The sequence below is a fragment of the Solanum stenotomum genome, chromosome 6 (assembly GCF_019186545.1).
Source record: "Solanum stenotomum isolate F172 chromosome 6, ASM1918654v1, whole genome shotgun sequence".
Taxonomy (NCBI): domain Eukaryota; kingdom Viridiplantae; phylum Streptophyta; class Magnoliopsida; order Solanales; family Solanaceae; genus Solanum; species Solanum stenotomum.
The window spans coordinates 23,738,314-23,764,091 of NC_064287.1; the positions used below are offsets into that span (position 1 = coordinate 23,738,314).

Consider the following 25,778-nt stretch of genomic DNA (forward strand, 5'->3'; position numbering starts at 1 on the left):
ATACTACCATAGATAATCACTTAAGAGCATCCACTATCACATTAGATTTAATGGGGTGATAGAGAACACTCATATCATAATCTTTCAATAACTTAAGCCACCTTCTTTGGTGAAGATTTAGATCCTTCTGATTAAATACATATTACAAACTCTTGTGGTCGGTAAACACAACTACATGAACTCCATACAAAAATTCCTTCAAATTATTAAGGAAAATACAACCGCCGCTAGTTCAAGGTCATGGGTAGGATAATTCTTCTCATGAATGTTAAGTTGCCTTGAGGCATAGGAAATAACTTTCCCATTCTACATAAGCACACACCCTAGCCTAATTCTCGAGGCATCACAATAAACAACATAACCATCCATCCCTTCCGGTAAGGTCAACACCCGAGCAGAAGTAAGTCTATCTTTCAATTCTAGAAAACTCTTCTCACACAGTTCAGACCATATGAACTTAACCTTTTTTTTGAGTCAAAGCCATAAAAGGAGAGGCAATTGAATAGAATCCTCAACAAAACTTCTATAGTAACCGGCCAAACCCAAGAAACTTCTAATATCCAAAGGGGTTAGAGGTCTAGGCCAACTCTTGACCGCATCCATCTTCTTAGGATCTACCTCAATGCCCTTGCTTGAAACAATGTTACCATGAAAAGCTACGGACCTTACCCAAAACTCACATTTGCTAAACTTTGTAAAAAGTTGTTTGTCTTTAAGAATTTGAATCACGATCCTCAAATGATAAATATGCTCATTCTCACATCACGAATAGATCAATATATTATCAATGAAAACAATCACAAACATGTCAAGATATTGTCTAAACACCCTATTCATCAAATCCATAAATGTCACCGGAGAATCAGTCAACCCAAAGGACATTACCAAAAACTCATAATGACCATACCGAGTTCAAAAAGCCATCTTGGAAATGTCATCTTCTATCACCCTCAATTAGTGATAACCCGATCGAAGATAAATCTTAGGGAAGTAACTTGCTCCTTGAAGTTGGTCAAATAAATCATCTATCCTTGGGAGAGGATACTTATTCTTAATGGTCACCTTGTTCAACTAACGATAGTCAATACACATAGGAAGAGAACCATCTTTCTTTCTAATGAACAAGACTAGAGCACCCCATGGAGAGATACTCGGTCGGATGAAACCCTTATCCAGTAAATCCTTCTATTGTTCTTTCAACTCCTTAAGTTCTGCCGGAGCCATACAGTAAGGAGGAATAGAAATAGGTTGCGTATCAGGGAGAAAGTCAATACCGACGTTTATTTCCCTTATGGGAGGAATATCGGGTAACTCATCTGGGAACACTTCCGAGAACTCATTAACAACAGGGACCGACTCGAGAGTAGGGGTTTTGGAATCCACATCCCTCACCCTAACTATATGGTAAATGAAACCCTTAGAAATCATCTTTCTAGCTTTAAGAAAAGAGACAAACTGACCCTTAGGCATAGAATTTCCCCCTTTCCACTATAGGACATGCTCATTCGGAAACGAAAACTTGACTACACAAGTTCTACAATCGATAGAAGCATAACATGAGTGCAACAAATTATCCCAATGATGACATCAAAATCTATCATATCAAGCTCTACCAAGTCAACAAAAGTAAGTCTACGGGACAAGGAAATGGGACACTCTCTATAGACCGTCTTAGCCATAATAGAATCACCAACAGGAGTAGAGACAGAAAAAAGATCCAATAATACATCCGGAAGAACATCAAACCTCATAGCCACATATAGCGTCACAAAAGACAAGGTAGCACCAATATTAATTAAAGCATAAACATCAAGTTGGAAAACTTTCAACGTACCGGTAACCACATCGGGAGAACCCTCTTGTTCACCATGAGTCTGAAGTGCATAGAATCGGTTTTTCTTAGGAGCATTGGGACCCAAACCACTAGGAGGAGCTTGTATGCCCTTCATTCCTTTATACATGAGCCTCAACATCCCTCATTTTATGACCACTTTTACCATAACTAAAACAACCATTCGTATCGGCTAGGTACTTACCCTCGTGCTTCTTTCCACACCTAGTACAAGTAGACATAGGCAATGATGATCCACTACTATTACCACCTTGAGGCTTAGGGTTAGACACCCTATCTTTGTTGAACTTATGAGGAGCATTGGAGGAACCTTGACCGGAAAGACTTTGTTGAAATCTAGGACGAGCATGTCTATCGGACCTTGCATGAGATAAATTACCATCACCGATTTTAGCCCTCTTTACCTCTATAGACTTTTCCTTAAGTTTCTCCTCCTCAATTTATTGTCCATGAACCATGAGATGAGAGATGTTCATGTCATTAATGAGCATGGCGGTACAGAACTCTTTAATCACCATTTCGGACACCCCCAAAATGAACTTACTCATCCTTGCCCTTGGATCGGCAACCATTATTGGAGCATATTTAGACAGTTGCATGAACTTTAGGGCATATTCCCTCACACTCATACTTTCTTGTCGAAGGTTAATGAAATCAAGAACCTTGGCTTCCCTCATCTCAAGGGGAAAGAACCAATCAAGAAAAACAGCTTTAAACTTCTCCCAATCAAGACGACCCACATCTTCATGTCTCCCTTATTTCTATTGGTTGAACAAGATTTGAGCCACACCTTTAAGTTAGTTAGTGGCCAACTATGCATTTTCCACCGGCGTAACTCCCATGATCATTAAGACCATATAAACCTAATGAATGAACTCTTGACGATCTTCCTCAACGTTAGAACCATGAAAATTTGGAGGATTCCTCCTAGTGAAGTCCCTCACTATAGATGCCTCTGTACCCACATTTAGGTTAACGAGAACCGCAACCTCCCTATTTACTTGAGCCATCATGGCTTGATACAACACTTGAAAAGCAGCCCTAAACTCCGCATTAGTCACTTGTTCGGCCAAAGGATCAACCCGAACTTGAGGAGCTTAGGGAAGAGCTTCTTGTTCCGCATTCTCCCTCACATTCATTTTAGCATAAGCTCTTCGAGTAGTCATATCATATAGAGCATGATATAAGGATTAGGAGAGATTTTATAGAGTTAAGCTCTATCGCACGACTTTAAAGTAATGAAAGAAGTGGAGTTACCTTATTATCTTGTAGCCTCTCATCCATAAATGTGGCGCACTTCTAATGAGTCTGAAATTTGGACTCATTGAGGGTTTATTTATATAGATTTAGTGTTCTCAAATGCTTAATTAATGTTATAACTGATGTTAAATCCTTGATTTTCAGGTATATGGATTGAGGAACAAAGCAAGGACACTAACAAGCAAAAAAGAACAAAACAAGCTGAAGAAATGAAGAAGGGCAAGCCTTAGGATTGCCAAGAAAACTCGACATGTCGCCGAGCGGCTCATCTGACCACCTAAACTTCCAGTGTGCCAAGCCTTCAAGGAAAGAACCAAGTCAGCGACAAAAAGGAGCAGACAACGGATCACCTAGTGATTCAAGCCAAGATAGATTGCCCAAAGTTATAGACCTTGATGGTACTGAATGCCAAACTGAAAGGGCGATGAAACAGACCAAAGGGCAGCTCACCGAGAGGTTCGACGAGCCAGACTTACTTCACCGAATGGGCTTTCGTAAAATATTTTTGGCAACTATAAATAGGATTTTGAACATTTAGTTTAGTATCAAGTAATATTTTTAGAATAATCTTTTTAATTTTCTTAGACATTTGAGATAGTTTTCTCTAGAGTTTTACCTTAGCTTTGGAGGATTGAAGAAATTCATTTTTGAGAAATTAAAAGTGGGTCTTTGATATTCATAAAATTAGAGCATTGTAAGGATGAAATTACTCTTACCTAGTTGATAGATAATCAATTTGGTAACTGTTTTTACCTTTTTATAATGTCTAGCTAAAACCCCAATTATTGGGGTATGATCATGTGATTATGGGTTGATTTAGCTTATGGATATTGATAATTGTTAGTTTAAATTATTTAAAAGTGAGTTTAATCATTAATTGTGGTTTAATTTAAGAATTGCAGTGGCAAATGCAGTTAAATGTTTGTGTTCTTGGCTTGCTCGAGAGAGAGGTTTTAGAACTAAAGTTTTTGATTAATAGTTTGTGGGTATTGGGTTGATTTGGGTTCAGCTCGAGAGAGTGAATCCTAAACCCAATTCCACACATTTATCTTGAGAGAGTGAATGAATTAAGGTGTGGGCTGCTCTTAATTTGCATGCTTGTTGATGTTCACCTTATTCGGGGTAATTGTTCGAGAGAAAATTACCTCCCTCATAGAGTAGCTTACTCACTAATATCTAGCTATTTGTTAATAGTTGCAATTACCCATATGCCTTTATTTTCCTACAATCGATTACATCCCAAGAATCTGCCTCATTATTATTAATTCTTATTGTTTGCGACCGTTGTAGTTGATAACTAAAACCCAAATCCCCCAATTTAACATTCGTATCACCCCGTTACTTGATTATGTCTTTAATCAATTATTTATATTCCTATGATTGATTAGACTACATTCATACTTCCTAATTGAATCTGAAACACGTACAACTCCCTGTAGGATTCGACGTCAACTCATTTAGTAGGGTTTTATACTGATTAACGATCGTTGAATACCTAGAATTGTATGAGGTATGCTTGAAACGTCAAATCAAAATGGCGCCGCTGCCAGTGAGTGGTGTTGTTTGAAATTCTTTTGGTGAAGTTGAATTGTGTTCTTTTTTGCCAAACTTAAATCTACTTACTTTTAGTTTTTGTTTTTTGTGGTTGACTGCTGAATAGAGGAAATGAGCATAAATGGTAGCCAAATGGGCCACCCTCCTTCGAAGATAATGATCAATTCTTTCCGGGTAGTATAATGCGGCAACCTATTCAACAGCATCCGCTCTCCTCAATCGCATGACCAAGATCAACAAGGATCCAGATACGGACCAAAACTTAGCCAAAATAATGACCCAACTAGATATCTTGGCATAACATATCGAGGAATTTGAAGTGTTGTACAAAAACTCAGTAGACTTCCTAGCTAATCAAGGAGGAAGTCAATGTGCACATTACTCAAGATCAAGTGGTAACCAAGTATGGAATAGAGGGGGGAAGGAACTTAGGTATGTTTCTCCCCATGAGCGTCAAAATCCCAAGGATAACGAGGGTGGTCAAATAGAAGATATACTCTTACGTACTCTCAACAAAGTTGAGGGGTATGACAGAGTGTTGAAAGAGGTAAAAGAGAATGTCTCATATCTCAATCGGATGATGTCCTCTCATTCCATCTCGCTAACAAAATTAGAGACCCAAATGGGTCAGATTTCATCCTATCTCAACCTAAGATACAAAGAGGGGTTGCCTAGTGATACTATGGTAAACCCCAAGAACGAAGATGAATGGGTACTTGCGTTGTGCCACGACGTTAACTAAGGCGCTCATTGAGAGGCAACCCAAGTTTTTATTGCTTTGTGTTTTTTTTTGGAATAACAAGAGTTGCTTTTATAGGTTTAAAAGTGGAATGTGTTCGAAAATACTAGGTTGGCAAGCCAAGAGTCCAGTCGGTGACTCATCGAAGAGGTCGGCGAGCCCAACTTGGACCGTCTTTAGACTCACAAAAATCAGAGGTGGCCCATGGATAAGTCGGCAACTCAACGAACAGGTAGGTGAGCCCGACTTTGTTTGCTGTTTAGACCCCCAAATTAACTAGAGGTCCTGTAAAACTTGACGAGGTAAGTTACCACATAGAGGATCACCGAGTTGTTCGGCGAGGATGACCTATACCGCCAAAAGGGTCGCAAACTGAAAGGGTATAAAAGGACAAATGGTTCAAATTTTCAAAATCTTTCATATTCCCTCATTTTAGCCTCGTACAATCTCACCCGCACTCTAGATTTATATATTCTTATATTTTTGTCACATTTTTCTCTTGATCTCGTGCTCAGAGTTGGTATACATTACCGCCTAGCATTTCCAAACTCTGAACTCTTGATTAGCGGTTGAACTCGAATGCATTTGCTTAAATCTTGTTGATGTGTGTTGGGGTGTGCTTAAATCATAATTGTTGTGCTAGTTTGCCTATTTTAGTTTTGAAACTGTGCTTAAGTTTCTTAATATGATGATTTCCCAAATTTTGTTATTTAAAATTGATCATAAGTTGTTGGGTTGCAATAAATTTTTGTTGGGTCTAGTTGGGTGAAGTCTAAGTAACTCCAAAATTGTGCTAAATGACGTACTTTGCCTAATGATGGAGTGTCTAACATCATTCTTAAGGGTAAACATCGTCAAATGGCCAATTTTGGCCAAACTGGGGGAAGTTTGAGTACCCTGGTGGCATAGGTCGAATGGGTCTGAGTCTAATTGCATGAGTGTGTAGTTTGATTCTATTTTCGATGGCTGAGGGCTTGAATTTGGGAAACAAGGTTGAAATTTGGCACGTTGGGCAATTCAGCGAGCTGGGTCTAGCTCGCTGAACCATTCAGCGATTCGCCAATTTCCCCCTTGATCGCCCTTAATTTCATGTTTTGGTTAGATTTGATTCTGTAACTTTTGGCGAGAAGCCTGAGTTCACCCGGCGACTCGCCGAAAGTCCCCTTGATCACCCTTCTGGCCCCTAACCCCTAAAACACGCTGTAACTTTCGGCGGGCTAGTCTGAGCTCGCCGAGTGATAATGGCGATTTGCTGAAAGGTCGTGCATATCCCTGACCTGCCATATTTCTGCGAGATTTTCAAGATAGTCCTTTCTGCGAGCTTGATCTGGCCCTCCAAAGTGACTCTGCGATTCGCCGATTCTTTCTGCAACTTAAAATTCTGCAACTTTTCTTGAATTATTTCTAAATTTTTTTGATGTGTTTTGCAGCTATGGCTAGACCAAAAGTAGCAGGATGGGATATGTCGCCCCGCAAGCAGGTAAAGGGAATCACTAACAATGAGGATGCAGTTTCATCCAAAGTAAAAGCAACAAAACTTCCTACCACAGGCGGGAAGGGTAAAGGAAAGGGCAAGGCGCCTGCTGCTGAGTCACCAAGATAGTGAAGGAGTTTACGCTACTCACCTCACCACCTCTGAGAGTGAGGGATAGCACCAGCATCCTCAGGATGACATTTTTACGCATGAGGATGATTAGCTGCTACTAGCCCGGAGAGCTTAAATGTGCTCCAAGAGGTTGAATAATCAGTCTAATATTGGGGTACCCCATGCCACTACTGCTTCTACTGTTCTAAATCAGACTGTGGTACCAACACCACTCGCACAGGTTCCTCCTCCCTTGTCTTTTAACATACTTAAGGCCGAGGAATTGAGGACTATTACTGAAGAGAAGAGATTGTCCACAGACAGTGTGGTGGACAAATATCCAAAGATATGGCACACCTTAAAGTCCCATAAGTTCTAGATTTTCACTAAACCTTGTGGCCCTTACATTCCTAATTGGGTTTGGGAGTTTTACATTGCCTACGGAGCTCTAGTGCCAAAAGGGAAGAGGAAGGCCGCTACATTCAAACCAGTAGATTATGTGGTTGTCATGGGCAAGAAAGTTAAGTGTGATAATGATGATATCAGTGCAGTTCTGGAGTGTACAAAGAATATTATTGATGACTACCAGAGTATGATCAAGACAACTTCACTAGAGGACATAAAAAGTTGGTTGCCTCCTATACTTTCAGATGATACTACCAGGAAGATAAAGGTTAGAGTTCCCATAGAGAAAAAGGAATTAAATGTGGTGGTGAGGTACTGGTTTGGGTTTAAGAGCATCACAATCATGCCGTCTCAGAACGAGTTCGTCATCCACCACACGAAGGCGGCATGTCTTGGCTCTATCATTGCTGGGAAGTCCCTCAATTTGGGCATGATCATTGGCCAAGTAATGTCCATCGGAGTCAGGCACCATCAAACATCGCTCTCATTCCCGATGTTGATCACCAAATTGTGCAGAAGAGCTCGAGTGCCTCGCGATGAGAAGAAGGATATGGAAGTGATTCCCACCTCCTCTACTAACATCTGGCACATTGAGGTAGAGTACTTTAAGGATGAGGCTGAGAAGAAGAAGGCAGGCTCAGTGGATTCATCCCCGGCTGTTGACATTGAGACTTAACCTATAGAAGCAGTATGGCCTACTCCAGCCAGTGGGCCTTCAAGTATCCTTAGAACTGCCCCTTCTGTGACTCTGAGTTCTTCCACTACTCCCCTGCCTCCTAAGTTTGTTTCTACTGCTGCTGCATCTCGACCTCCACTCACCCAGGTTACAATATTACGGATGGGACATCTTTCCCATTCTGTCTACGTGCGGGCCTCCAGGATAGAGGTTGCAATCCCGAGGATGATTGAGATTGCTCTGACCACTGTCGTAACACCTCTTAGAGAGTCTATTAATGCCCTCACGGTAAGGATAGACGTGTGTGAGAAAGGTCACAGAGCCACTAATGAAGTGACGACCTTAAAGGCCGCAATTGCTGAATTGAGACAGGACGTGACCAGTTGAATTCCAAAAATATGTCAATGATTTTTGGGACTATGGAGATCCGCGATATGCGAGCTGATTTTGATGTTTCTTAAGCTACCATTGGAGATGAAGTTCGTGCTGATGAGGTGGGTGCTGCCGAGTCTGAGGTAGAGACTGATGAGAAGCAGCTCGGTCTCTAAAGGAGATTACATATGAGGGCTTGAAAGAGGTTGAGAAGGCTATGATGCATTCAACCATGCAGATTTCATTGATAGATACGTCTATGGCAAGTTCTAGTGGAGCCAGTGTTGCCGTTACACCAGGCATAGATGTCTAAGATCAGAGTGTGACCCCAGGCATTGATGCTCCGATAAATGGAGCGACTGTGTGACATGATTTTTCTTTACCTCCCTCTCTGTTGTTTTTGTGGTTTTGATATTTTTGGTTGCATTTGAGGACAACTACTTTTCTTTTGTGGGTGGGGTGAGGTATTTTCATACCTACCTCTTTTGATTACATTTTATGTCTATATATTGGGTTTTTGTGTTTTAAATTGTGTGTTGATTCTATCTTATGGATATTTGAGCTTGTGGCTCCTTATTTTGAATAGGAATGGTTTTTGCCCATCTGAAAATTTTTGCCACCTCTTGTTGTGTTTGACTGTGATTGTTCTTGTGCAAATTTGAGTATCAGTTATGATCAATACCGATGACTTGAATAGTTCTCTTAATCAAACAAAAAATCATGCGTTGCTACGATGAGGCCAAATAAAGTGGCATAGAAAATATGTGAACTTTTTGCATCTCATTTTGACTAGTCGATTATCGAATGAAGTCTCTTGTGATGAACATTGCACACTAGCTTGAATGAGTCTCGTTTGATATTGGTACCAATACATTGTGTGATTAGCTTACCTTGAGCATTGTGTGTGGTGACACCTAAAATTTGCCTCATTGGTCCGGTTGACAAAGTGATGCAAGCTCTTGAAATGATCTTAGGCAACAATTTTGATTAGTGAAACAACTTGATACTTTTCTATTGATTCTCAAATACGAACCACTCCCTTGGGACTCGACCCAACTCACTTAGTTGGGTTATATTACTACTTAACGATCGTTGACGTTTAGTATTGGATGAAGTGTCTTTGATGACGTTACAAATATCAAAATGGCGCCGCTGCTAGGGAGTGGTGTTACTTGAGAATTTTTAGTTAAGTTAAATTTTGTTCTTGTTAGTTACTTAATTTTTAGGTTTAGATTTTGTGTTGTTGTTTTGAGTAGGAAATTGGAGCATGTCTAGTAGCAATGGTGACCAAATGGACCTCTCTCCTTTAAGGATGATGTTTCGTAGGGATAACATCCTAAGTTTTAGACAATGGGAGGGTTAGTCAATCCATGAGTTGTGGCTGAGATTCAAGTCACTCTTGCTGCAGTGCCCAGCGCATGGAATCTAAGATAACATGCTATTAGACTGCTTCTATAGAAGTCTTGGCCCGAAAAATAGAGAAGTGGCTGACCATGTAACGACCCGAGAGCATCCCCTAGTCGTTACCGGCGTATTCGACCTCGAAGAGGTCTTATACAAGCCCTTAGCATTCATCATAACATGTATCATAGAATAAAATCACAGAAAATTTAAAACTTTTACTTTGGAAGTTCAACTTCACTTCTTATATGAAAAATAGAATCTAACTTCGTCACAATGCACCATCTAGACATAGAAGTATCGAAAATGGGACTTAGCCCTTACATCAATAAGAAGTCTTGAAAATAGGAAGTACAACAATGTCTTTCAACATAAACAAAGAACTAAACATAGAAGCTAGATCATAGGGTCTTGTCCTCGGACTTGAGGACTCACCAACTTGGGGAAGCAACTCCAAGTGTCTTGAGAAGTAAGATTGAATCCTCAACGGCCTGAACCTAAATGTTTGGAAAAAGGGAGAAAATATGGGTTAGTACAACACACGTACTAAGTATGGCTACTATGCATAAAAACCATTGAAACATGCATAAAAGGACATTTTATTCAAAACATGCTTTTTGCCAAGTAAATCCAATATGCACATAATTAAGTTTCATAGTCCAAACCAACATAATATCATCCCAACATGTAGACAGCCCAAGCAATACTAGTGCAATGCAAAGAATAGAACCCCATAACCCTATTCAAAGCCAAGTATCACATTAAGCAACCTACTTCATGCATACATTCATAAGATCATATTTCATCATAACGTACCATATTCATACTGATCATACATAACATAGCTTCAACATACATAAGTCATAATCATCAAAATCATAAGAAAACACTACTACAACCATCTCTTAGGATCCCGCAAGTGCAATGTGCAAGAGAAGTCACATACCCTCTCTTACACTATGTAGAAACCCTTAAGAAAGCCCTAGTAAGAGTTCATACCTTCATTTACTTTTACATTAGGGAAATATTGCATTAACCGACATAGACCATGAGAGCTACATGGAATCCGGTGTTCTACTCCCACACCGAAAAGAGAAGGTTAACACTTGCCTAAGGTGTAACCATTCGTACATAGCTATCTGGGTGGATCCACTAAGCTAGAGTCCTATGTGGGCACATAGTTAAGGGTTAAGGAGATTGCTTCTAGAAACCCTAACTTACTAAATGTGGGGGTTTCCATCTCATGAGACAACACATATTGTAGGTAATCCGGACTTGCTAAACGTGAGGAAACCCATGTGGAGAGCCGGACTTACTAAACGTGAGACCCCCATCTCATTTACATGCCCTTTCGGTGCTAAGCATTTGATTCCCTTTTGTAATCATCTTTAGTTATCACATAAGTTCACATTAGCCTTTACTAGACTCTTATGTAGACATCTTATCATAATAGCTCATATGTGTTCATAAGTGAGTAACAATCTTTTCACTTTAGAGACACTTAGCAAGTGAGTAAACCTTTCACTTTACATTACACTACAATCATGAGAACTACCTTTCAATCATATAGCAATCATACCATAATATACATACATACTTCATAGCTAATTCAAGTGTAGAGGGTTAAGGATGAGGAAACTAGGTCATCAACACCACAATAACACATTAGGTATAACATCATTACAATCTAAGTAATTCACCTTTCATACTTGAGTTCAAAGAAGAACCAACCTTCATACCTTCTTGCCCTTCGTGGGACATCCATACATCAATTACCAAGAAATTTATAACCAATACATAATACAAGGTAATTCATGAAGTAATAACATAATCAACATCAATATAAGCAATTGACATATTCCCTTCATAGCCTTCAAGGCTTCATTCAAAGACTCAACCCTAATTTCATAGAAATTATAGATAACCTAGGGTAGAATCATCATACAAATATGAATTACATAACATCACATTCAATTCATAGCCTTCAATCAATATCCAACACAAACTAGGGTTAGAATTAGGAAAAGAAAGAGAAACATGGGTCTCATGGGAAATTCTTCAAGAAACCACCAATACAACATAAATTCATCCATAATTGTTCATATAACATCAATCAAAGTCAGTTTATAACATCAATTTCACTTTAGAAAGAAGACCAACGTTTTTAGATTGAAACCTAGAAATTGGAGATTTTGAAATTCATCTTGAAGGGGCCTCTTGGGGAAAGGAATCCCAAGAGTGATAAGCAACCATACCTTATATATGAATTAACCACGAAAATCCGAGTTGAAACCTTGGAGAGTTGGTCTTCTTCTTGAAGTTCCAATCTTCTTCAATGGAGTTCTTGAGAAGAGAAAGAGAGTAGAGAAAAGAGGAACTTTACGTTTAGATCTTTGGAGTTTTGTGTTTGAGTGATAAAAGTGAGGTAAATTGAATTAAAAATCATTATATACATGTCCCCTAAAGTACCCTAAATACCCCTCACTTAAATGGACTCTTTAATGAAGTAAAAATAGATTTTTGAATTTCTGCATTTTCGTCGCAGAACAAGTCCGCGACGCGGAGCTGTTCCTTGAAGATATTTGGAATTAAATTTTGAGACAGTAGAGTTTGCGACACGACCGCGTCGCGAACTGGATTTTTGCTCCTTGGGGGAGCAAGTGCGCGACGCGCAGCTATTCCCTCCAAGTGCATCTGCAAGCTGCCTTAGCAGCTTGCTTGGCTAAGGTTAGGGTCCCCCTCGGGTCCCCTAAGGGGCCCCGGGGGGTCGTATTCGAACGTTTTGACCCTAGGAACATATATTTACCTATTTTAAACCTTTTCACCAGATAATACCATCATACGACACTCCCAAACCTGCCCAAAACCTAAGGATACACTAGAACACATTATTCTCTAGTTTCCGAACGTCGTGGTCGTTTTTTGACATTTAGACTTTTACTCTTCCAAACCAAGTCAATTACATTAGTTTAGGTTTATAAACATCATTTTGAATATTTTAAAGTCATTATTCATAAGGTGAGGCTTTAACTTAAGTCATAGAATTTCTGGGGTGCTACAGACCAAATGTCTCCGGGGGTCTCTCACGACTACCCTATGCAATAACAACCCAGCTCCTTGATCACATGGCCAAGACCAATAAAGAGACTGAGAAAGACTGGATTTTGGCCACACTATTGACTCAGCTGGATCTAGTGGCCAAAAAGATCATGGAATTGGAAGCACCGGACAAAAAGAAAGACCAGTACATTCCCCCTCACGAGCACATAAAACCCAAGGTGTATGAGTGTGGACAAATAAAGGAGATACTCTCACTCATTCTCCACAAAGTCGAACGTCACGAAAAAATGTTGAATGAGATAAAAGAGAATGTCTCACTGTTGAATGAGATTACTACTTCCCATTCCATATTTGTTCAGCTTCTGGAGACCCAAATGGGTCATGTGTTGTCTCGTCTCTACCCCACAAATCAAGATTAAGTGGGGAAGTCATGCCACGACATTAATTAAGGCACTTCTTGAGAGGCAACCCAAGTGTTTATCGCCTTATTTTTACTTTAAGAAATAATAGTGTGTTGTTTGTGTAGGTTGAAGTGGGAAAGGGTTTGAAAAGTGCAGGTTGGCGAGCTAAAGGTCCAGTTGGTGCATCGCCGAAGAGATCGGCGACCCCGACCTAGACCGTCGTTGGACTCAAGACAATTTTACATTGGAGTCTATAAAACTCGGCGAGCCCAGGAGATGATTGGCGAGTCGTCGACCAGGTTAACGATCGCTATCTAGCCCGTCGTTTGGACCCCCACATTAACTGGAGGTCTTGTAAACTCGGTGAGGTAAGTGATCACCCGACATATCACTGAGTGGGTCGGCGAGCACAACTAATTTCGCCGAATGGGCGAGAACTGGACGGTTTTTAAAGGGCCAAAGGTTTAAACTTCCAACTTCTTTACTTTTCCTCACTTTCGAACTTCACAAACTCACACCCGCACTTTAGTTTCTATATTTATTGCATTTTTAGATTGTTTTAGTCGTTGATCATGTGTTCGGAGCGGAATACATTGCCGCCTAACTTTTCAAATTGTTTTTAATCGGCATTTAAGGTTGGTTTTCCAAACCTCGAGTTTATTTTTAGAATTTTGTAGTCATTTGCAATGATTTTATCTTGTTGAAGTGTGTTGGGCCTCTCTGATAGTGTTTCTGATAGTGTTAGTATGTTTGAATGCCTGTTTTAATTTGATAATCTTGCCTGTAGTGTTTGTATTGTTGAATTCCCGTAATTTTATGCCTTAAAATTAGGTAAATCTTGTGGGCTTGTGCTTGCATGTTGTTGGGTCTATTCGGTGAAGTCTAAGTAACCCGTAGTTATGCCAAATGACGAAATATGCCCAATGATAGAGTGGGTGACGTCATTCTTAAGGGAAAAAGTCGTCAAAGGGCCAAATTTGGCAAAACCGGGAGAAGTCTGAGTATCCCGGGGTAATGGGTGTAATGGGTCTGAGCCTAATTTAATAAGTGCATACTTTGATTTTATTTTCGGGGGTTGCGGGGTTGAATTCGAGAAGTTGGGTTGAAAATAGGCACATTGGGTCATTCCAAACTTCAAGAAGAATAATCTCAATGCCTTTTTATTCTTCTTATTTTTCCATAGTAAATAAATGATGTGGTTTCATTGTACTGTTGAAAAGTCCAACATAAATACAGTGATGAACTTTCACAATTCCATAATGAATCGATTAAAAAAAGTTTTACTTCTTAAGAGTGTTATCCTCTTATTTTCTTAAATAGGGATAATAAACGAGAACACAGAGTTAAAAAAAATCATATAATTCTTAAGATTGTTGGTATCTACGTTCAAAATATTATATAAAAAATATTGAAGAAATAAAATAGCTTTCCGAGCACACAAGTTACTTGTGTGTCCTTTTGAAATTATAACCCTTTCACTGTTGCCAAGGGTTTGGGCAACTTCTTCCCAAGATAGAACAAACAAAATGTTTCTGTAATAGCGGCAATGCAAATTATAGAACTCCAGCAGACTGAACAAACAAAGAAAATCACACAACACTTATATTTTATTTGAAAAACAATGCACCAATAAGAATACAGGAATTTCAGATGTTCAGTGTTTTTAATATCATTAAAATCCTAGGCAAGACTTCTGAATTTATAAATAATTTAAAGGTGAGATGAAGAGATACAATCCAAAAGGTACCTTTTTGGTGCAAGCCAAAAGGTGCATTTTCTCAATTCTCATCCACACCTTACAACCCCAACATTATTCGTGACATTTCTTTGCTTGATTAAGTTGCTCGCAAATTGTCTACTTGAGTTACTAGTACTTAAACTACTTGCAAGTTATTTGCTTGAATACGAAATTATCCAATAAGCTATTTATTTAATTGGATATACATAATAAATATATCCCCTGCTTGCACATTCTACAAGAGTGCAAATGAAATCATCAATCATATTTTTTAAAGCTACAATATAAAAATGTTCTAAAATACGATAATCCATAATAGGTCTAATCCTACTCCAATCAATAATATTATCTTTTCTTTTCTTCTAATAAATGGCGTAAAACTTGAAATTTAGTTAAGAACAGTCCCTTTTAACAATTTCTTATTTTGGAAAGAACTAATTTCATTTTTTATGACATATTTGAATAGCTAGAAATAACAATCTCTTTAATTAGAAGAAGACACCCATCAATATTTATGATACAATTGCAAAAGCTACTAAATACGCCCTTTTAATTGCTAAGAATGATATTGATATCAAACATACTATCTAGAGCTGTCAAATGGGAGGCCCACTAGGGTTGGGTTAGGTGGGGTTGGACTTAATTTTTTCAGCCCATTTCGGAACGAAGTTTTTTAGCCCAGCCTCATTTGATCCGCTAGCCTCGTGGCCCAACTTGCAAGCCTCAGAGGCCAGCCCGTGGGCTGTGAATTTTAAAAATATTTATTATATATGTTTTATGTAGTGTTTTATTTGTTAAGATTTTGTCAATAAATATTTTTAAAATATCAATATAAAATCAAGTCTAACTTCTTTGCATATCTTTTACATTTTAGGGTCATTAGCCCACTAAATTTTCTTATTATCCTAAACCCATTACTCCATTATAACTATGAATCTTTGACCTCTTCTATTTTTGTTTTACGCCTAATTTTCCACTTCTCCTTTATTGTTTCGTTTATGAAAATAGTGATCATGTAATTTTTTGCTTGATGAATCTTATGAATGTTGTATATTGACTATTATGTTTTTGTTTTGTAAGTAATTCACTGAAGTATGTGTAATTCATGAATGAATTTCTGTATGTATTGATGTCGTGTTCATCAAACATCAATGTTCGATACTCTTTCTAAGAGGCCAATATTGTCATTTTATTGGTTGAAGGGTCAATCCATCCCAACCCTTGGCCCGCTTAGGGCTGAGTTGGGCTGCTATTTTATAGTCCCTTTAATTAAAAGAGTCAGCCCATCTAAGCCATTTAATTCTCTAGCCCATTTTGACAGCTCTAATACTATTAACATAAAATGAAAACCTCCATTACTTTGTCATTCTAAAATATAAATTCAATACTGATGATTCTTCCTTAGGTAATCCTTGTGTAGGGGGTACTGGAAGAGTTATACGTAATAATAGAGGTGATTGGATACTAGGCTTCATGAAGGATATTCCAAATAGTATTAATACTCTGACAGAATTAATATCTCCTATACAAGGGCTCAAGATTGCAAAGGATAACAACTTGATGCCTTCGAAAATCTCAACGAACTCAATTGAGAAAATAATTTTTTATCAACAATGATCATGAATCTTATGGCTCTATAATTCGTGAATGCAGATCATTGATGCAACAATTGAGAGATCCAAAATTCTTGCATACTTATTGAGAATATAATAAAGTGATCTCTTAGCCAAGAAGTAAATATTTGATCGCATAAGAATTTTGCTAGTTCCTCCAGTGTTTGCAAATAAGGAAATTTGGATAGATATATGAGAAACTACATTTACAAAGGAAATTTCAGCTCACAATAATAATTTAATAACAATTAGTACTACAAGGAATAATACTATTCCCTTATTTTGTAATGTTACTTGAGCTTATTTGCTAATAATAATGTTATCGAGTTTTTTTTTTAAAAAAAAACGACATTATTATTTGTCATATTATAAAATAATGAAGAAAGAAAGAAAAAAAAACAAATAGAAAAGCAATTAGTAGCTAGTTTGAAGTCACGTGACATAGGTTCATTTTGCCAGAACATAGCCACCAATAGCACTTAAGTGGTCACGCGTCTTCTCAACGCGTGTCATAATTATTCGCACAAACTCGAAATTATAAACCCAAAAAAAAGGAAAGAGAGCGCATATGTGCAACTATATATAGAGAGAGAGAGAAACATGCTGAAGATTCTTTTTTTCTCTCTCTATATCTTCTTCAACCAAACCCTAGCGTAGCAAATGTTGTAGATAGACAGCAAAAATCACAACTTCGAAGAAACTCTCTACTGAATTTTTTCTTTCGGCGTACAAAAGCTGGGTTTTGGTAGCTTCACTAACTAATTAGGGTTTTGATGGAGACTCGTGTTGGGAACAAGTATCGACTCGGTCGGAAAATTGGCAGTGGATCTTTTGGAGAGATCTATCTCGGTTCGTTTTTCTTTTTTCAGAAACTTCTCACTCTGTGTTGATTGATTGATGTTAATTGCGATTCTGTGGTGCAGGTACTAATATACAGACTAATGAGGAGGTAGCAATTAAGCTGGTGAGTGGATCTCTTGGACCAATTACTTTTGTTCTGTTGATTTTTTTACACTTCCTTTTTCATCCCGGTTATGTATTTTATTACTATTTCTTTTGGTTGATTTGGAAGTTATCAACTTAACCCTTGCTTGTCCTCCCAGTTATCAAAAAGCCACATTCTCAGTGCTCATGACTGGAAATCTCCCTTTTAGAACAGAAGAATTTAGTTGTTCATTTGAAAATAAGTTGTATTTTGAAACTTATGTGCCAAATTAGGTAGGTGATGACTTATTAGGGTACAGTAGTCGATACAGTTGAGTTACTGTGAAGCACCAATTATATCTATCTTAGTTTAGAATTGTTTGCTTAAGTACATGCGAATGATGGCTTTTTGCTTCCTAGTTAACTGTATAGTATGAATTTTTCATTGTTTGTGAAGTTGAGCATGTATGCTACGTTGATACTTGATTATCATTGGAATGATTGTAATGCAGCCAAATGTGGTAATATACATGAATTTAAAGTATTTCAAGAACATTAACTTTTTGGAAAATAGTAGTTTTGGTCCCTTATTTATTTGCATTACCCCCGCTTTTGGTTCCCATATTATTTTATTGAGCACGCTTAACCCTCAATTGAACTTAGTGCCCGTTTGAATTAGCTTATTTTAGGTGCTTTTGGCTTTTGAACCTTTTTTTTAGTTTTGGAGGTGTTTGGAAAGGTTAAAAAGTGCTTTTAAGCACTCACTTTTAGGCCAAAAAAGTTTTAAAGTAAGCCAAAAGCTAAAAGTAGCCTCCAAGGCTTAGCTCAAGTGGCAAAAGGTGAAGGATTTGTGTCTTAGGTCGCAGGTTCATGCCCCACACCATGCAAAGCGAAGCCCGATATTTAAGTGGAAAAGGGTAGAGGGGCGGGCCCATTATCCACCGAGTTTAGAAGGCTGTGATTGGTCCAAAGGGTGGGTCATAGACGGATTTCTCGGTTATAAAAAAAAGAAGAAGCTAAAAGTAGGTATCCTCTACTTATAGCTTTTAGCTTTTGACTTGTAAGTTACTTTTTATAAGCGCCGCATTCAAACAGGCATTAATCGTACAATTTTGGTTCCTTGTTGATTGAGGCTAACATCATTTACTTATGCAAGCAAACAAAGACACCATAAATTTTTTGACATGCCTGAGACCATATTGTAGGGCATTGTTATCTGCTCTTCTCGATAACAGAGGCAGGATGTCCTCTTGCTCATCAGCCATGGAAAAATGCTATTCCAACTGTAAAAAGGGGTTTTGGTTGAGCACATTACAACTTCCATTAAAATATCGCCAGCAACCTAATCCCCAAGAATTTCTAAGCTGCAGACTGGAAAATTGTGGTGGTTAGGCTAGGGCTGTGTGATAAGGCAGGGAAATTCAAGGAAAGTGAGTACTATTATGTTGTTTGGGTATCATGATACTCGAGTCAAATTGAGCGAAAATGATTTTATTTGTTTATGGGTGAAGACATCTTGTCATGCTGCATGACTTACCATCTTTATGGAAGGAACATTATGCATTGAGGTTAAATGTAGGGGGGTTTATTTTTGGGAATATTCAAAGTTCCTTTGTTCTCTAATCATCTAATGCTATGATACTTGTATAACCATTGAAGTTCTTCACTTCAGTAAATGAGCTTCCAACGGGAGATCTTTTGTATTTCTACAATTGAGGAAATTGTAGTTGGCCCATCATACTTCGTAGAAATGTAGGGGAAACAATTGACAAATGATGATTTTTCGTAGTGCAATTGAATTTTTTTCCTATTAGGGATATGTTTATGAAGGCAATTATCAGTGAGTATGTGGAGACAATGTAAACACGTTGTTCCTGCCCATACAAGGGAAAGGAAAAAAGGAAAATGAAAACCACCAAAACTTGGTTGTACATTGTATTAAGTAGTTCTAAAGGGAGGTTTGATACTTTGCAGTTGGGGCAACCCCATTTCCACTATTAGTTGGAATTGGAAACTTTTTTTTTTCTTATTTTCCCTAGGATATTTTAGTTTCATCAAAAGTCAGTAGCAAATCACTGAAACAACACCAAGAATATTATTTTTTTCCTGGAAGTTTCCCTTTCTCGCATAAAAGCGATCTAGATTTGTACACGCTGCGTATGGGGAAGGATCAAACCATGGGAAAGAATCTACATGACTCACCTTCTTTGGACAGGTTTTCCACTAGATTTTAGTGGGTTGAGTAACTGTCTTTTCCTTGTACGCATTTGAGTACTCAAGGCCCCCTTTCTTTTCGCGGCAGACGTCTCCGTCAATTGGTGGACTTAGGCATACCGGAGGGTACGACTTCAAGGGATGGACTCGATCGACCTTCCATTCTCATGTTTACAATTTACATCACTTCTCTCTTTCTAGCATTGACCAGACAAAGGTTTCAAATGAGCATCCCATGGGGCAGCCATAGCTTAGAGCATCTACCTCTAGCCAAATACCATATAATCAAAAGCTTAAGCTAATAAAGAGAGTATATTTTATTCACTTAAGTATCGCAACACATACTTAAGTATGTCTTCAAACTTAAGCATGTGAAGTTTTTTATTTTTATAATGGGTGGTTGTGAGGCTCAAACTCAGAACTTTTGCTTGCTCTGATATCATGATAGGATAATGAACATTGGACCTTACCCGACCACAAACTAGCTCATCATGTCAGTATGCTTAGACCATAAGGAAACCAATTGCACCATCCCACTTTGATGTGGGACTTCCAGTTGCCTTAGTGTGCCTAGTAACTTAAGCACAAATGACATAAATATGGGTCCCACATCATGTAAACAAAGCATTGAGATTGCCTAGCTTTAATACCATGATAAAGAAATGGACCTTGGGTTTAACTCATCCCCCAGACTAGCTGAAGAGGTGAAGATTGCCCAAGATCAAATAAAGAAACAAATTTGCCATTCTATCCTACGAGGTGGGACTACTAAACACCCTTGCACGCTTAGACTTGGCAACTAAAGCATGGACAAGATAATGCGGTGTCCAAACATTGGGTGAAACAAGAATGGAGTTAGTCTGGCTTTGATAAGAAAAAGTATTGCAGGTCTAAACTCAATCAAAAAATTAGTTCAATAAGTGAGGATTGTCCAAGACTTTATAGATTGACCAATTACACCATCCCATTTTGATGTGAGGCTTCCAACACCTAAGTGTGCCTTGGCTTGGTAACTGGAGCGTTAACTACATAATATATAGGCACAACGCACGATACAACTCCATAAAAACACACGCTCTCACAACCGCCATTTTTAATGGTGCCAAAGTCCTCTTGGCTTCAGCTACAACACCCATCGGTATTCTAAGTGGGTATTATTCATAGCTTGCATCACATGTATGTCATCCTCTCTAATGACTCAAAATAAACCAGTTTTGTTTGACCAAATCATATTCAAAGGGGACAAAGAGCCGTTTGAATTTATCCGACCCTGTAAGTATGAGCTAGTGCCGCTTAGCTTTAGACAATTAGGGCTTACGTACTAGATTTACTTAATGGTCAAATATACTTTGTGGAATAACTTGGAAAAATATCTGGAGGACTGCAACACCAACAAAAGTTAAATGCTTTACTTGGCTGGTCATTAGAAAGGCATGCTTGACACATGAAGTCTTGAGGAAGAAAAGAAAGATCATACTTCCGTGGTGCTCTTTATGTGGAAAGACGGGGGAAACTAACAGTCACCTATTCTTACATTGTACTTTCACAACACAAATATGGTCCATGTTTCTCAACTATTTAGAAGTGAAATGGACTATGCCCGAACATACAACTGATTTACTTAGTTGTTGGATCAGGAGAGGAGGTAGCAAGAGACAGAAGACCTGGTGGAATTTGATTCCACATTGCATTTGGTGGACAGTGTGGAAGGAGAGGAATAGTAGGAATTTTGAAGATATATCCAATTCCATTCACAAGGTTAAATGGAATTGCGTTGTATCTCTATATTTTTGGTGTAAAGAGATAGGATTAGAGGATTCAAATCAACTTTTAGAACTCTTAGGATCCTTGTAAGTATTATGCTTTTTGTTCTTTTCTGAATTTTGTAAAGGTTCCCAGCATATCCTTAATGCTGAAGAATACAATGTTTACCAATTCTCAAAAAAAAAAAATAACTTGGAAATCAAAATGAATGAAGTTATAACTTAGGGACTGTGATTGTTGTTATCCTTAATTTTATTAGTTATAACTCTCTCCATCTCATTTTATGTGATGCTATGTTGTGATAAGAATGCCATGTTCCTGTATTTGGTAACTACTAGTTTAAGTGCACACGCATACCTTGTCTCAATAAGTATTATTTTTAAAGAAAATTCACATAAATATTATGTTAAAAAGTGAGGTTGAATTATGAAATAAAAGGGTAGATTATTGAAGATGATAAATATAATAAATAAGGAAAATGCAAATTAGAACTTCTCAACTATTAGTTATTATATTCAACGTATAATTTTTTTCAAGTAATTTGGCTTAAATAAAGTATTGTGCCAACTAAAATTTTACTTACCCAAAAAAAAGTATTTTGTGGCAATAAATCACCCAACACAAGTTGGTTTCACTGTTGAAAAATCAATGCATGGAGGTGCAATAACATAATTAATCATGACATATTACGACCTACAGATCCTATCAAAAGATATTCTATTTATATTAAAAAATACATGACCATAGCGGTGAAAACACGAGATAAATTGACATGGATGCTAAAAATACCTTATCTTAATTTTCTCATCAGCAAATATTGAATTATATTCTAGCTTCTTTGTCCTTTAGTATCTCGCCAACTTTTCTTTTTTATTGTCTTTAGTGTAATTGTTTATTTTCATCGTCCTTGTCACTTTTATTGTTTTGCCTGTATTGTTGTGATTATAATAACGAAGGATTTAATGCATACAATTTAGTTTATTATTAGAAAAATAATTAAATAGCTATTTTTAATTACAAGAACATACCTAGTGTAGTCCCACAAGTGGGGGTTAGGGAAGGTAGGATGTATGGAGACCTTACCGGACCTTTGTAGGGTGGAGAGGTTGTTTTCGATAGATCCTTGGCACAAAAGAGAAGTTTTCGAAACAAAGTAAATACAATAGTAAAATAGGAAGTTACAAAGTAAGTAAAACAATAGAAGTACCACACATTAAAGAATATAGTGATTAGTAACTACTATCATTAATAGGCAGTTATGCTCCAGATGTTTTTTTTTGTGAGGCTGAAATAGTGACAATAAATCATCTTTTTCTGCATTATGCATTATAAAGTGACTGGGAAATTATGGCAATGGTTCATTAACCTGAGGGGTATTAGATGGGCCATGCCAATGCATGAAATCAGTCAGGACACAAGGAGAGATGGAAGATTGTCCCTGCGTGCATATGGTGGACAATTTGGAAGGAGAGAAATTAGAGATGTTTTAAGAACAAGAGCATTCCCTTCCAAAGTATAAATATGTGGTTTGCAAGCTATTGCATAGGAGCGGGGGTTTTACTCTGTGCGCACCCAAAGGGTAGCGGCTGCGGGTTTCCATTGTCATAAAAAAAATAGTTTAGCAACCTTTTACTTTTGGTGTATCCATTCTGTACCCAAGGATATATAGGACATTACCCTATTTTTAGATAGTTTTATAAGGGATATAGGTGATAGATGTTGTTTTGGCTGACCCTTCATACTTTTGATGTGACTACTTAGGAGCACACTATTGGTGTACTCCTTTTGTTTATAATACTAGTTAACCTTCTAAAAAAAAACTACTACCACTAATAGGAGGGGATAAGGCTAGACCCTTGCCTCTCCCGTATGTAGTGCGGAACACTCAACTACCTACTAAAAGTCTATTCTAATTGTCAACCTCTATACCTTCCTATCTAGGGTCATGTCTTTACTAAGCTGGATTTGAGTCATGTCGTGTCTAATTACCTCCTCTCAGATCTTTTTCATCCTACATCTACCTCTCCTAGTTTCTGCAATAGCCAGCCTCTCACGCCCCCTTATTGGCGCGTCCATGCACCTTCTCTTCACATGTTTGAATCATCCCATTCTCACCTCTCTCATCTTATCTGCTAAGGGGGCCGCTCCCACTTTGGCCCTTCAAACTTTATTTCTAATGATATCTCTTCTAGTATGCTTACAAATCTATTTGAGCATCTGCATCTCTACTACATTCACCTTTTAGACGTGGATTCTCGATTTACCAACACTTTGGCCCATGCAACAATGTCAGTCTAACCACTGCTCTATAGAATTTACCCTTCTTATCACACAGTACCCCGGTTGCGATATCCCTGCCCCCGCCCCCGCTCCAATACAATATGCGACATCATCAATCTCCTTGGATTATGGACCCGAGATACTTAAAGCTCCTTTTCTTGGGTATGATTTCTTGTTCCACAAATGAATACTCAACGAAATAGGGCATGTATATTCTGTGATCAACTGATCATGGGTTACTTGCAAATTATGCAACTCCATATTCATCAATTTACAGGAAATTAAGAATAAAGACAGATCAAATATACCTGCTGCAAGTCTCTTTGACCCAAATGGAAATTGTTGAATACTGTATATTAAAATAAGTTGTGCTTTTATCTTTCGAACAACCAAAGATGCGTGTTCAAGATTTTCATGACCTTGAAAATCTTGTGTTTCTTTTCACCAATTATAACCTCTTTATGGCTGCTTCTGACATTCTGCCAATGGCTATGCCTTAATTTTATATTCTCAAAATTCGCTCCTTATGTTGTGTTTTTCTTCTTTTGGTTCTCTTCCTACTCTAATATCAAGAATGTATGTATGTTATTGGCACCAACAATTATGGTATAGCAATTGAGTTAATATTCCTTTCCCCTCTTTCCTTTTCTACTTATATGAGAAATTGTAGAGCTCTTATGAAACCTCTAATTCAGTTTCATTGATTGATAGATTCCTTTTTAGTTTCCTTATATTCTGATTCCGTTACCTCCTCTTTCCTTCTTTCTTTTCTAACAAATTAAAATTTCTTGAATTTAGCTTGGAATACAAAAAGTGTTGGAAGTATTAAAGAATGACTTTTGAGTTTTCTTATTTGGGTGAAATGAATGAACATATGTAGGGAGAAAGAAGTTAAAAAAGAGGGATCCTTGGCCAAAGAACTATGCCACATCAAAAGTTTATAGATTACAATTATATTATAAATAGATAGATAGTTTCTGCAATTTTGGTACCTTGCATATATTGAGTTTACATTCAGAAGTCCTCTTTATTTCTCAAACTTCTTACACAAGTCAAACATAGTGGCAGAAATGTGATAGGGGGAGTATTTCTTGACTTCATTAATGCCTTCTTATAAAAGAGATTATCAGCTGCCAGTTTTGGGCTGAGACAACAGTTACTGTAAAGAATGAAACTATCTTACAAAACTTGGGTTGCCCCTTTGTAGGAATGTTCCTATTTGCTTAGCACAGTGTTTTGGACGGCGAGAGGCGACAAAAGGCGACAAGGGCCTGCCTCGCCACGCGGCGAGGCGCTCGCCTTTTTGAATCGAGGCGCCAATTAATACCAAAAATTAAAAATATTTAATTGCATATATAAATATCCAAAATCTCAATAGCAATAACATATATTAGCAAATATTTCAATTCAAAAACTAAAAGTAGATACTAAAAGTCTAGAACTTTAAAGACCCAATAATTCAAAAGACAATACTAGAACTCTAAAAGTCTGTTCTTCTTCAAAACTATCCAACTCTTGAAGATCAACATCCTCTACATCATTATATTGATCCTCATCTTCTTCCTCCTCGTAGTCTACATCAATTAGTGTCCGAGTCCTACTTGAAGTTGAACTTGTAGATGTAGTTTCTACTCCTTTGCCCTTGTCAAGTGCTCTTGATCTTGAAGAAAGTCCCCTAAGATGATAGATACTCTCATCAGCTCCAATTGCCGTAGTAACACTACCCCAAGTAAGATCATCATCCTCATATACTAGTTCATCTTCTTGATCTTCGGGGCATCCAACTAACCATTCATTTGAATCATCAATGTTATCCAAGCGAATTGGATCAATGAGATCACGAGCATCATAACGACGTTTCAATGTTCTATTGTACTTAATGTACACTAGATCATTGAGACGCGATAGTGCAAGCCTATTCCTCTTTTTGGAATGAATCT

The 25,778-nt window shown here is 37.8% G+C and overlaps 1 protein-coding gene across 1 annotated transcript in view; it reads left to right on the forward strand.

Annotated features, from left to right (window-relative positions):
- Positions 1-17,235: 17,235 nt before the first annotated feature.
- The window catches only part of LOC125867130 (casein kinase 1-like protein 1), a 15,356-nt gene continuing 6,813 nt past the window's right edge, over positions 17,236-25,778 (forward strand). Inside the window, exons 1-2 of the mRNA XM_049547557.1 lie at positions 17,236-17,505; positions 17,580-17,620. Coding sequence (XP_049403514.1) covers positions 17,430-17,505; positions 17,580-17,620 — 117 coding nt within the window. The 5' untranslated portion in view covers positions 17,236-17,429. The remainder of the gene's footprint in view (positions 17,506-17,579; positions 17,621-25,778) is intronic.